This window comes from Chrysochloris asiatica, unplaced genomic scaffold (genome assembly GCF_000296735.1).
Source record: "Chrysochloris asiatica unplaced genomic scaffold, ChrAsi1.0 scaffold00061, whole genome shotgun sequence".
In the NCBI taxonomy this organism is placed as follows: domain Eukaryota; kingdom Metazoa; phylum Chordata; class Mammalia; order Afrosoricida; family Chrysochloridae; genus Chrysochloris; species Chrysochloris asiatica.
In genome coordinates, this window is record NW_006408579.1 from 576,200 (window position 1) to 591,484 (window position 15,285).

Sequence of the window (15,285 nt, forward strand, 5' to 3'; positions counted from 1 at the left end):
TATCCATCTAAGAATTACGATAAACATTATTATGGGTTTGTTTAAGTTTGATTTGATTATTACACTAAATTTTGTTTAGCTGTATTGAAAGACTGTATTGTTTAAAAATGTTTAAAGAGACAGAGAGAGAGAGAGAGAAGGAGGAGGAGGAGAAGGAAGAAGAAGAAAAAGAAGAAGAAATAAATAAAGAAATACTCTACAATATCCTAACAATCAGAAGAGAAATTATTTTTCTATATATAGCTCCCCCTCTCACAGATTTCGTTGTTTTCTTTTTTGTTTTGAAAAGGGTGATGAAATAATACCCTATATATACAAGGGTATATAAAAAAATATTGCTACCCACTTTACATATACACTGGTTTATTGTAAACAAAGTGTCTCTTATAAAGCAATCAGTGGATGGCTGCAGACAAATTCAGTAACATACTTGTCTTTGTGGTTGTTGTTAAATGTCATTGTGTTAGTTCCTACTCATGGAGACCCTATATACGGTTTCCAAGGAGTCTGAAGTGCCTTAAAATTAACTGGGTCCAAACAAAATAGTGGCTTCCAAGGAGATCTGCTGGATCAATTAAATTCAAAGTAGAGAGGTCAGTTCAGAAGGTCACAGCAACTGCTTGGTGGGATATCCAAGGGTAATCTTGAAAGAATTTTCCAGAGTACACAGAACAATCACAGGTGCTTATTAAGAAGAGTTTAATTAAAACTGAATACTACAGGACAGTTGTGTGAGAAATTTTTTCTATCACAACAATGCACCTACTCATTCTTCATGGATAACCAAGGCTGTCTTATGTAACCAAACCTCATCCACCCTACAGCCTGATCATGCCCATTCAGACTTCTTTTTGCTTCCCAAACTCAAAGAACAGAGTTTGAGTCCTCTAAAGATGCTAAAACTGCCATTTTGACATGGTGTTAATAAAGAGCACAGACTTCTTTGAGTAAGAGTTAGAGAGATGGAAACACTGCCTTTAGAAGTGTATAGACTTCGATGTAACTTCGCATTTTGATATTTTCATCTGATAAATGATTTTGTAGTAATGTTTGCTTTTCGACGATCATTATACTTTAATAATTGCAAAATATGAAGTTAAGTAATAACGCTTCTTCCCTGCAAACCTTCCACCAATTTATTAAACACATATATTCTTTAGGGTGTCTCTGGGAAGGAAATACAACGAAATCTGTGAGAGCCAGACTTGACAGAACTGTTTTGCTTTGATTGGGTTTATAAGCTTTCTGTCTTTGACAGGTGTTACCACTTTTCTATCATTCATTTTAGTGGAGAATAGTCTAGTTTTTCTTTTTGCCAGTTTCACCTATTTCTTCCAACTATCACAGGTTCTAGTGTATATGAATAAGTAAAGGATGAAAGTTTGTACTCTTTTCATGTATCTTTAAAGATCTAGGGCACTCCTTGGATGAATACATATCACTCAACAACAACTAAATAAAAAAAAATCTTAAATAGCTAAGTTTCATAGAATTATATCATTTATATGTAGAGTTGTTTTAAAGGTTAATAGGGACTCTTACTTGAGGCAAGGAATACTGTCTTTTGTTATTCCTTCACTAGCCACAGTGTTAGTGCTCCCGGACAGACTCCTTGAGGGAAGCTGGGATGAGAGATCTGGGAACGGAGGACTTGTTTCTGGTTCAGGGGTAATAATATCTTCAATATCATATTGAAGCCGGACTTCTAATGACTGAAAAAGATCAAGTTTTAAATTAATCTAAGTCATTATTATAAATCAACACATGAGAATATCTGAAAAAAATTACAGTACCTCATAACAAGATTTTTTTTTCAGATTAATAAAGTCATTTTGTAATCAAGTTGAGACCTACCACAAACTGAATTAAATAGTGAATTATATGGAACGTCAATCATAAAAAAGTATATACTTTTTCAAAATTATACTAAAAATGTAAGTGGAGCAAGTTTTCATATAATTAATAGTTTTTAAGAAAAAATACAAATTATATTTATATAATTCTTTATATGACCAATTTCAGGTAAGAAACAGTAGGGTTACTCCAGTGAAATAAACTAAGCTGCATGTAACTGTGTTTTATGTAAAGTTAGCATGTGAATATATACAAGTCTAAATTACTTTGACAGCAGTTGGCTGGATGATTGGTTTATATACATACGCACATTCTACTATTTGTTGTTGTTAAGTACCCTGGAGTCGGTTCAGACTCATGTGACCCTGCACAGGTTTTCTGAGGCTGTAAATCTTTATGGGAGCAGAACGCCTCATCTTTCTTCCATGGAACCACTGGTAGTTTCAAACTGCCAACTTTCAGGTCAGTAGCCCGATTCATAACCACTACGCTACCAGAGCTCCTTACATTCTACTATAAGTGTGTGTGTGTGTGTGTGTGTGTGTGTGTATATATATATATATATATAAGCTATGATTTATATAGAGCTTTATTATTTTTAAAGGGCTCTTGAGTGATACAAATGGTTTGCACTAGACTACTAACTAAATCCCATCACTCGTCTGTTAGTTTGTTAGACTATGGTGGCTTGTGGTCATATTGTGATTCTGGAAGTTATGCCACCAGTATTTTACACATCATCTGGGATGCCCATGCTAGATTGTTTTCAACTGAGCTTATAGACTAAGACAGATTCAGAAAAAGAAGAGGCAGACTACTTGTGAATGGTCAGTCACTGAAAACCTATGAACAGCAGGGAAACATTGTCTGATACAGTGCTGGAAGATGATCTCCTCAGGCTACCTCCTTAAAGTAGAGCTGACCTTAACGCAAGGACCTACATTTGCTGATGGAGGACAACTCAAATGAGAAGAAACAGCTGCAAACATCCATTAATAATCAGAATGTGTTATGTATGAAAAATGAATCTAGGGAAATTGAAAGTCGTCAAAAACAAAATGGAATGCAAAAGAATTGATATTCTATACACTGTTGTTGTTAAGTGCAGTCAAATCAGTTCCAATCCATATATATAGAGAGAGTTTCCAAGGACTGGATGGGGAGCTTGAACCACCGACCTTGCAGTTCAAATTGACTTCGCACTCCAGCAAATAACCCACAGCACCACACCTGATATGGACTGGTATTGGCCACTTTGAATCCAATAATCATGTGATTTACTATGCTGGGAATGAAAACTAAAGAGGAATGGCTTCACATTCATCGTCAAAAAGAGCATTTCAAAAACTATCTTGAAGTGCAATGCTACTGTGATAAAGTGATATTCATATACCTACAAGGAAGATCAATTATGCAAATTTATGCACCAACTAATAAAGCTAGTGATGATGAAATTGAAGAAGTTTACCAACTTCTTCAGTCTCAAATTGATCAAATATGAAGTCAAGATGCACTGATAATTACTGGTGATTGGAAAGTGAAAGTTGGAAGCAAAGAGTAGTTGGAAAATATGGCCTTAGTGATATAAATGATGCTGGAGATCACATGGTAGGATTTTAAAAGACCAATGATTTATTCATTGTTGTAGTGCTAAATGCTGTCGAGTAGGTTCCAGCTCATAAGTGACCCTGTATAGAGTTTCTGAGGAGCGGCTGGTGGGTTTGAACCTCCAACCCGGTGGTTCAAACCAACCTTGTGATTCAGTACTGATCCTACAGCACCTTACCAGGAGAACTTAATTTACTGCAAATACCTTCTTTCAAAAAGATAAACAGTGACTATACTCATAGACCTCACCAGATAGAATACACAGGAATCAAATTGACTACATCTGTCAGAAGAGATGATAGAGAAGCTCAATATCATCCACCAAAACAAGACCAGGGAGGGACAAACTGTGGAAAAGACCATCAACTAATCATATGCAAGTTCAGACTAAATCTAAAGAAACTTAAAAGAGCTCCATAAGACCCAAAATAAAACCTTGAGTATATCCCACCTGAACTTAGAGAGAACCTCAAGAACAGATTTCATGCATTAGACACTAATAACCAAAGACTAGAAGAGATGCCATCTGACATTAAGCACATTATATATGAAGAAAGCAAAAAAGACCATTAAAAAGACAGGAAAGAAAGAGAAGACCAAAATGGATGTTAGAAGAGACAATCACAATTGCTCCTGCATGTAAAGAAGCTAATGTGACTGGAAATAATTATGAAATAAAAAATCTGAACAAAGAATTTCAAAAGGCAGCTCAAGAAGACAAAGTATTATAATGAAATGTGCAGAGACCTGGAATTAGAAAACCAATAGGGAGCAACATGCTCAGAATTCCTCAAGCTTAAACAACTGAAGAAAAAATTCAAGCCTTGGGTTGCAATATTGAAGGATTCTATTGGTAAAATATTGAGTGACACAAGAAACACCTAAAGAAGATGGAAGAAATGCACAATCACTATATCAAAAAGAATTGGTCAATGTGGAATTGTTTCAAGAGGAACCATATGATAAAGAATATATGATATTGAAGGAAAAAATCCAAGATGCATTGAAGGCATTGTTGAAAAACAAGGTCCCAGGAATTGATGGAATATCAATTGCAAAGTTTCAACAAACTGATGCAGCACTGAAGGCGCTCATTCATCCATGCCAAGAAATTAGAAGATAGCTACCTGGCCAACTGATTGGAAGAGATCCATATTTTTGCCCATTCCAAAGAAGGTGACCCAACGGAATGTGGATATCATCGAATAATATCATTAATATCACTTGCAAGTAAAATTTTGTTGAAGAAATTAAAAAACAGTTGCAGAAGTACATTGATAAGGAGTTGCCAATAATTCAGGCCAGATTCAGAAGAGGACTGGAACTAGGGAAAACACTGCTGATATCAGATGGTTCTTGGCTGAAAGCAGAGAATAACAGAAAGAAGTTTACTTGTGCTTTATTGACTATGCAAAGGCATTCAACCATGCGGATCATAGCAAATTATGAATAACCTTGAGAAGAACGGATATTCCGGAACTTTTAATTATGATAATGAGTAACCTGTACATACACAAAAGGACAGTTGTTTGAAAAGAACAAGGGGATAGTGAATGGTTTAAAATCAGGAAAGGTGTCTGACAGGGTTGTATTCTTTCATCATACTTATTCAACCTATATGCTGAAGAATTAATTCAAGAAGCTAGATTATGAAGACAAATGTGGCATCAGGATTGGAGCAAGACTCATAAATAACCTGTGATATGTAGCTGACTTAACCTTGCTTACTGGGAGTAAAGAGAACTTGAAATACTGATGAAGATCAAAGACTGCAGCCTTCATTATGGATTGCACCTCAATGTAAAGACAATGAAAACCTTCAAAACTGGACAAATAAATAACATAGTGATAAACGGAGGAAAGACTGAAGTTGTCAAGACTTCATTTGTTAGACCCATAATCAATGCTCATGCAAACAACTGTCAAGAAATCAAAGGACATATTGCATTATTCAAATATGTTGTAAAAGACCTCTTAGTCTTGGTATGGCATTGCGCGTTAATGCGCTGGACTGCAAGGTCAGTTTGAACTGCAAGGTTGGCAGTTCGAGCTCATCAGCCGCTCCTCAGAAACCCTATATAGGGTCACTATGAGTTGGAATTGACTCGATGGCACTTAACAACAACAAAGAATTAAAAAGAAAAAATATCACTTTGAGGATTAAGGTGTGCCTAACCCAAGCCATGGTATTTTCAGTAATCTCATATGCATACAAAAGTTGGACAGTGTATAAGGTAGACCACAGAAGAATCAATGCATTTGAATTACGGTGTTGGCGAAGAATAATGAAAGTACTATGCATTTCCAGAACAAATCTTTCTTGGAAGAAGTACAGCTAGAATACTCCTCAGAAGTGAGGATGGTGAGACTTCCTCAGACCGAAAAACAAATGTAAGGATGGCACATGACTGGGCAGTGTTTTGTTCTGTTGTGAGTAGGGTTGCTTTGGGTCAGAACTAACTCGATGACACTTAACAACAACTAACCAAATCAATGCCCATAGAAGCAGCAGTCAATAAATCAAATAATGTATATTGTACTGGGCAAATCCACTGCAAAAGAGCTCTATAAAGTGTTAAAGAGCAAAGATGTCATTTTGAGGATTAAGGTGCATCATATGCATGTGAAAATTGGACAATGAATACGGAAGACTGTAGACAAATCAATGCATTTGAATTATGCATTATCTGTTGTGCACAGGATCACGGAGTTGGAATGGACTCGACAGTACCTAACAACAACAACATAACAATAACTAACAAAAAGGGTGCTAGTCTGAACCTATCTAGCAGCACTGCCCCTGAAAATCCTTATGGTCTGATTCTGTAAAGATTAAACCAAGAAAACCCTACAGAGTTCTGTTCTCTGTAACACATGGGGTCAGCATGTTGTTGTTATGTGCCGTGGAGTCGGTTCCAACTCATAGCGACCCTGTACAGGGTTTCTGAGGCTATAAATCTTCATGGGAGCAGAAAGCCTCATCTTTCTCCTGTGGAACAGCTGGTAGTTTCGAACTGCTGACCCTGAGGTTAGCAGCCCAATTTGTAATCATTATGCTACCAGGTCAGCATGAGTTGGAATTGAATCTGTAGCAGATTTCATTGTTTAAAAACAGCTTCATACCACTTTGATTTTGATTGGATTAATTCAGTAAATACTTTCTAAAAGAAATATATTCTGTTGTTTCCTTCATTGTTGTTATTATTAGATGCGGTCCTGTTGGTTCTGACTCAAGTTGTTGCTGTTGTTAGGTGACATTGAGTCAGTACTGACTCATAGAGACCCTATGCTCAACAGAACAAAACACTGCCCAGTCCTGGGTCATTCTCACAATTGTTGCTATACCTGAACCCATTGCTGCCACCACTGTGCCAATCCATCTCGTTGAGGAGTTTCCTCTTTTTCTCCGATTCTCCACTTTACCAAACATCATATCCTTCTCCAGTGACTGGTCCCTCCTGACAATATGTCCAAAGTATGAGAGACGAAGCCTGGCCATCCTGGTTTCCAAGGAGCACTCTGGCTGTACTTCTTCCAACACCAATCTGTTTGCTCTTTTGGCAGTCTGTGATACTTTCAATATTCTTCTTCAACACCATAACCCAAATGTATCAATTATACAGTCTTCCTTATTCACTGTCCAAATTTTGCATGCTTTTGAGGTTATTAAAAATATCATGGCTTGGGAGTCTTGGGTTGAGGCAAATATGGACGCTTTGGACCGAATGATAAAGCCAAAAACGAAAAGGGCCAAGAGATCCCTTGAGAAGAGAGAACCCAAACTCACTGAAAATATTAAAATTGCCATGCTGATTAAAGGGGGAAATGCAAGTGCAACAGTAACGCAAGTACTTAAAGATGTGTATTCACTGAAGAAACCATATGGTGTTATATATAAAAAGAAAAATATTACAAGGCCATTTGAGGATCAAACATCACTGGAATTCTTCTCAAAGAAGTCAGATTGTTCTTTATTCATGTTTGGCTCTCATAATAAGAAGTGACCAAATAATCTAGTAATAGGCCGCATGTATGACTACCACAAGCTAGATATGATTGAATACATCATTTGATTTCTTGACTATTGTTTCCATTAGTGTTGATGGTTGGTCTGAGCAAAATGAAGTCTTGGACAACTGCCTCATAATAACTCCTTTTAGAACAGAAATTAACACTGCTCAGTCCTGTGCTATCTTCACAATTGTTGCTATACTTGATTTCATGGTTGTATCCAATATGTCAGTCCATCTCTTTGAGGGTCTTCCTCTTTTTCATTGACAGTCTACTTTACCAAGCATTATGTCCTTCTCCAGGGACTGGTCCCTTCTGTTAACATAAGCAAAGTACTTGAGATAAATTCTCACAATCCTCATTTCAAAGGAGTTTTCTGGCTTTGTTTGCTCTTCTGGAAATCCATGGTATATTCAATATTTTTCACCAATGCCATAATTCAAAGGCATCAATTTTCCTTCAGTCTTCTTATTCACTATCCACATTGTGCATGCATATGGGCCAGGTGCACCTTTTTCCTCAAAGTGACACCTTTGTTTTTTAATACCTTAAAGAGAACTTTTACAGTAGAATTGCCCAATCCTACTTCTATGGGCACTGATTGTGGATACAAGTAAAATGAAACCCTTGACAATTTAAATATGTCCTGCATTTTTCATGATATTGCTTATAGGTACATTTGTTTATGGGGAAAGTTGTGAGGATTTTTGTTTTCTTTATGTTGAGATGCAGGCCCTTATCTTTTGTCTTCAACAGTAAGTGCTTCAAGTACTCTTCACCTTCAGCAAGCAAAGTGTGTCATCTGAATATCGCAGGTTGTTAAGGAGTATTCCTCTATTTCTGATGCCACATTCTTCTTCACACAGTCATTTCTCAGATTATTTGCTCAGCATACAGATTGGATAAGTATAATGAAATTATATAATCCTGATGCAGATCTTACCTGATTTAAAACCACATAGCATTCCTTTGTTCTGTTTGAATGACTGACTGCCTCTTGATCTATGTACACCTCACATGAGCACAATGAATTGTCATGAAATTCCTATTCCCAATGTTATCCATAATTTTCTATGATTTACATAGTTGGCCAAACTTCGTATCTAATACTTCAGACATATTCTCAGGAGGGACCAGTTGCTGGAAAAGGATATCATGATGTTTGGTAAGGTGGAGGGTCAGAGAAAAAGAGGAAGCCCTCCAGTGAGATGGATTGGCAAAGTGGCAGCACCAATGGGCTCAAGTGTGCCAACAATTGTGAGGTTGACCCAGGACCAGGCAGTGTTTTGTTCCGTTGTACGTAGGGTCACTATGAGTCGGTACCGATTCATTGGCACTTAACAACAACAACAACATAGTCAAATGTCTTTAAATAGTCAACAAAACACAATTAAACATCTTTCTGGTAGTCTCTGCTTTCTGCCAAGATCTAGCTAAGTTCAGAAATAATATTTCTAGTTCAATGTACTTTTCTGAATCTGACTTGAATTTCTGGCAGTTCCCTGTATATGTACTTCAGCAACTGTTTTTGAATTATCTTCAGCAAAATTTTATTAGTTTGTGACATTAATGATGCTTGATAATTTCCACATTCTGTTGGATTCCTTCCTTTGGAATGGGCACAAATATGCAACTCTTCCAGTTGGCTAAGCAAACAGCTTTGTTCCAAATTTCTTAGCATAGACAAGTGAGTGCCTCTAGAATTGCATCCATTTGTTGAAACATTTCACTTGGTATTCCTTCAATTCCTAGATCTTGTTTTATTTGCCAACACCTTCAGTGCACCGTAATCTTCCTTCAATATCATCACTTCTTGTGAACATATGCTACCTCCTAAAATGGTTAAATGTCTACCGTTTTCTTTAGCTGTTTCCTGTGTATTTCCATATTTGCCCATATTGTTGTTGTTAAGTGCCACTGAGTCAGTTCCAACTCATAGCGATCCTGTATAGGGTTTCTGAGGAGCAGCTGGGGGGTTTGAGCTGCCGACTTTGGTTCGCAGTCCAGTGCTGATCCTACAGTGCCATACCAGGAGTCCATATTTGTCCACTTGCTGTCCTTGTTAAGTGTTATCGAGTGATTCTGACCCATAGCAGCCCTGTAAAGGGTTTCCAAGGAGCAGCTGGTAAGCTTGAACTGGTGACCTGGTGGTTCAAACCAACTTAAGAGTCCAGCACATTAGCTCACAGTGCCACATCAGGAGACCTATATTTGCCCATAGAATCCTTCAATATTGCAAACAGAGGTTGTTGTTGTTTAGTAACATGAAGGGTTTTTTCTTGTTTTTTCAGTTCTTCTAGCTTGAGAAATGCCAAGCATGCTATTCCCTTTTGATTATATAACTCCTGGTCTTCGAACATTTCACTATAATTCTTTACTTTGTCTTTTTAAGCTGCCCTTTGAAATCTTATATTCAGTTCTTTTACTTCATCATTTATTTGCTTTAGCTTCTCTACACTCTAGAGCAAGTTTCAGAGTCTCTTCTGACATCTATTTTGATCTTTTCTTTCTTTCCTATCTTTTTAATTACCTTTTGCTTTATTCATGTATGATATCCTTAATATTATCCCACAGCACATTGGGTCTTAGATCATTAATGTTCAATGTATCAAATATGCTCTTGATATGGTCTCTAAAATTCAGGTGGGATATACCCAATGCACTGCAGGATAATGCGTTGGACCACAAGGTCAGTTTGAGTCACAAGGTTGCTATGGGTCAGAACCATTTGAGGACACTTAACAACAACAAATGGGCAACTATGGACTCCTGGTATGGTGCTGTAGGATCAGCAGTAGGTTGTGAACCACAAGGTCAACAGTTCAAACACACCAGCCGCTCCTTGGAAACCCTATACAGCGTTGCTATGAGCTGGAACTGACTAGACGGCAATTAACAACAACACTCAAGATCATACTTGGCTCTCATAGAGTTAATTTTCTTCAGCTTCAACTTGAATCTACATGTGAGCAATTGATGGTCTAGTCCACAATTGGCCCTTGACCTTGTTCTAACTGATGATATTGAGTATCTGCATAGTCTCTTTCCACAGATGTAGTCAGTTTAATTCATGGGCTTTCCAACTAGTGTGATTCAATTGTATAGTCCCCATTTATGTTGTTGTAAAAAGGTATTTGCAATTAAGAAGACATTGGTCTTGGAAAATACTTTCAGATATCTCCAGAGTCATTTTTATCACAAAGGTCATATTTTCCAACTTGTTATCCTTCCTATTTGCTTCCAACTTTCACATTCTATTCACCAGCAATTATCAAGGCATCTGCTTGATCAATTTCTGGTTTCAGAAGTTAGTAGAAACCTTTGACTCAATCAACTTTGGCATTAGTGATTGGTGCTTAAACATGAATCATAGTTGTATTAACTGGCCTTCCTTGCATGTGTATAAATATTATCCTGACAGTAATAGGGGAGTGCTGGTATGATGCAGTGGGTTAGTGCACTGGACTTCAAGGTTGGTTTGAATCACAAAGTTGATGGTCCAAGCTCACCAGATGCTTCTTGGAAAGCCTATACAGAGTTGCTGTGAGTTGGAATCAACTTGATGACTTAACAACAACATTAATAGTGCTATACTTCAGGATAGATTTTGAAATGTTCTTTTTGCTCATGAGTGTCACACCATTTCTCTGCAATATGTCATTCCTGACATAGTAGACTATGATTACCCAATTTAAAATGGCCAATACCATTCTATTTCAGCTTACTAATGCCTAGGATATTGATTTTTATGTGTTCTGTTCCATTTCATTTCTGACAGCTTTCAATTTTTCTACATTCATACTTTGTATATCTTATGTTCTAATTATTAATGGGTGCTTTCAGCTATTTCTTCCCATTTTAAGTCCTGCCACATTCACAAATGAAGGTTCTGAAAACTTTACTACATTCACATCAAGGTTGACTCTAATTTGAGGGTGCAGCTCTTCCCATTCCACCTTGAGGAGCTAATCTGGATTTATATTGGCTTGTGTTTCATTGCTTTTCATAAACTATTCACTAGTAAGTTTTTTTTCAGACATTAACTACCATATCTGTTTTCCTAGTCTTAGTATGGAAGCTTTGCTGAATCCAGTCCACCATGGGTGACTCTTGAAATACTGGTGGTATAGCTTCTAATACCTCAGCAGCACAAAAGTTACCACAGTACAACAAAGTAACAGATGTGTGGTGGCTGCTTAATGAGCTCAGCATCTACTTGTTTCATTTCATTGTTGTTGTTGTTATTGTTAAGTGCCATCAAGTCAGTTCCAACTCATAGAGACCTTATGCATAACAGAATGAAACACTGTCTGGTCCTGTGCCATCCTCACAAATGCTGCTACACTATTCCTCATTGTTGCTGTGACTGTGCCAATCCATCTTGTTGGGGGCCTCCCTCTTTTTTGCTTTCCCTCCACTTTACTAAGCATGATGTCCTTCTCCAGGGACTTGGCCCTCCTGACAATATGTCCAAAGTATGAGATATGAAGTGATTAGTTTGTTCAGCATGGTTAATGTAAAGTAATTTAATAGGAATTCAAAGGCAATTCCCAAAAAGACTTTTAAGCAAAAATTTTAACATTAAGAACTTCATTACTTTAGCAAACATTCTAATTAAGATAAATTTTATAAAATAAATGTATCCTTCACAGTGTCAAAAATGAGCATTTTGAGGTTGAAAGCCAGTTATGAAAAAATATCATGAAGTAGTAAATAAAGTAATAACAAATGATTGTTATAACTATCTTGAAACTACAAAAAAAAACAAACTCTTATGGCAACAATAACCAATTGTTGTTAAACTATTGTAGTGACTATATTATATCTTCACAAGAACCCTATGAAGTTGGCATTATTAGTTCTATTGTATTATTTTCCATTTTATTTTCACAGGAATTACATCATTAATGAGACTTTATTATTGACTGGTGTGGCGCTGTGGGCTAATGCGTCAGACTGCAAAGTCATTTGAACTGCAAGGTCAGTGGTTCAAGCTCACCAGCTGCTCCTTGGAAACCCTATACAAGGTCGCTATGGGTCAGAATCAACTCGATGGCACTCAACAACAACAACATTATTGACTAGCTAGCTCTATGATGTGTTCAGAGTCATATAGGTGTGCAATTGTAATGCCCAGAAGTAAAATTCAAGTCTGTCTGAATCCAAAGCCTGGGCTTTTAATCACTGTATTACAAAAGGGTGACTGTAGCTTAATTTTAGCTCTTGAGGTAAAATAATCCTTATACAGAGACATGTAATAGAAAATCTTTAGGAAGCATTGTAAAAATAGTTTGGGCAGAAAAGTCAATCATCTACAACACTTTTTCCCCCATCCCACCCCTTCAAAAAAAGAAAAAGAAACTGAACCCATAGTCATTGCGTTGACTGTGACTAGCATTGACCCTGTAAGACAGAGGAGAATTGCTCCTTAGTGTTTCTGAGACTAATTCTTTTCTGGGGCAGACAGTCTCATCTTTCACCCACAATTATCTACAGGTGCCTTAATTTAGATTTAATTTGCTCTATCTAAGCAACTTCATAGCATACCACTACCACCACCAACCATCTTTATATTGGATCATGAAATTGTTGTTAAAGACTGGTAAGGCAGCCCCATAATTGTTTCTACCATATAAAAAATAAACCCAAAATATATAGAAAATCACTAAAAGTGATCGTATCCTAAATGAGATCATCATATGTGGCAATTAGTTGGTAAGAAAGAATAAATCAGATAGAAATTTTAAAAAATTTAAGCTTGCATATATGACTTGTATGAATAAAATAAAAACAATACATAAAGCTTATAGGCATAAAACATGTTATTTAATAATACCAAGTTTTGATAAAAATGATTTTAGACATTTTAGCTCAAATTATTTTTAGCATATTATATGGGAAAAAAAGTTATAATTCTACAAACTGGATTACTGGCTCTGTATTATAATCTGAATGGTTTAAAACCAAGTACTAGTCAGTATCTATAAATGTGTGTGTTTTTAATAACGGTAGGTGTGAAAGTTCAATGTTAAATGACTTACCACTATTTCTGTCGTAATTTCATGTCTGCTGAATTTATAAATGATGACATATGCCGAGACACCTGATACACAGAATATTCTGCTCTCTGGACACCAGTAAATCATCTGAATGGCATATGGATCTTCCTCTACAATTTCACATGTTTGTTTTCCTTCGCCTACCTTCTGTTTTTCAAATACTTTTGAAGTTTTTAGCTTGTACAGCATCTGCAGAGTTACTATAAAATATTGAAGCATGGTTATCTTCTAAATTTGAATTAAATACTTAATGCTTTTCAATAAATTTGCTAAACTATAAAGTGGAAAAAATTATATTTTAATTTTTAAGCATTCAATGTCATGTTATAATATACAAATATTTTTAGCTTAAGGTAGAGTACAGAAAAAAAGTCATTGAACATACATTATATTATATTCCAAGGAATATTTAAACATTATATGCGTCATCTTACGTGATCCTCAATAAAGTGGATATTTATGAAATGGATAATTTTACTCATTCTTATTGATGAAATTTGTTAGGCTTAAAACATTTGTAATGAAATATTCAACTTCATTTTATCCTAATTATCCATCCTTTTTCATAATTTATGTCTTTGATTGCTAGATAATAAGTTGATACTATCCCTAAAGGATTCACTCATCGTAAGAAATTTTTAGGTATTCTTTTAGATAAGAAACACGTGCAATTTACTAGCTAGCAATATTGGGCACCCAAGATTTTATGATTATTTTACAGAGAATCTTTTATGAGTGGTCCTGGATCAGGAAAGAGTCAGTTATAATAGCATAAAACTTTAGATTTTTGAATCGTCTATAGGAATATTTATTTGGGGGAATATTTTTCTTTCAAGAATCTGATGATAATGTTCTTAATAAAAAGCTCTGACTCTACAAAAGATATCTTAGAAAAGTTTGAAAATACCAGCTAGTGCTGGAGGTAGAATAGTGCCTACTTAATAATGTCACAATTTGAGAAATGTTTTTCTCATTTTAGGCTAAGTTAATTTTTAATATTTTGTAAGTTAATCTTTACAAACTGGGTTATTGGCCATGTAGAAAGTATTGTAATATTAAAACCCCAACAAATAGTCATTCAATTTTATGACAATTACTTTCTTTAATACATGTAATAGTGAAAATGGAATTTTAAATGATCAATTATTTCTGTAATCATTAGCTCAAGTTTCTGAAAACTCTAACATGCTTAGGGTATTTCTGGGGCTAAAATTGCATTAGCATAGAAAACATGTTAGATTTCAACGCAAGTTAAAATACAGTAGCTACTCGTGGTACTGTGGGTTAATGCACTGGACTGCAAGGTTAGTCTGAACCACAAGGTAGGCGGTTCAAGTTCACCAGCTGGTCCTCAGAAACTCAAGTCTGACAGCATTTAACCACAACAACCCCTTGGTGGTTAGTTATCTACTTGGCCAGAGGCAGACTTTCCAGATAAATAATTTAGTAGCTTTAGTGTCTGCATGCAGACTAGTATAGCAACACATTTGTTCAGATGGAAAGATGAAGGTTAAAGTTCATTCTCACAAATATCAAAGGGATGTGCTTTTATATTTCCTCTTTGATTTATGACCAATAAATCAGGTTAATTTAACAAAAATCTATTAGGTGCTAAAACTGGGCAGACAGCTGAGAAAAACACTCTATGGTATTCCTTTCATAAATGCATAATCTGAATCTAATAATGAGAAACATCAGAAAAACCTAATTTGAAGGATGTTCTACAAAATAATTGGTCTAAATTTCTCAAAAA

At 36.0% G+C, this 15,285-nt stretch overlaps 1 protein-coding gene across 2 annotated transcripts in view; it reads right to left on the reverse strand.

The window, feature by feature from the left end:
* Window positions 1–15,285, reverse strand: part of STXBP5L (syntaxin binding protein 5-like) — a 526,662-nt gene that overhangs the window by 150,409 nt on the left and 360,968 nt on the right. For both annotated transcript variants that reach the window (XM_006864137.1, XM_006864138.1), the window contains exons 15-16: window positions 13,515–13,732; window positions 1,543–1,712 (exon numbers count right to left, since the gene is read on the reverse strand). In XM_006864137.1, coding sequence (XP_006864199.1) covers window positions 1,543–1,712; window positions 13,515–13,732 — 388 coding nt within the window. The remainder of the gene's footprint in view (window positions 1–1,542; window positions 1,713–13,514; window positions 13,733–15,285) is intronic.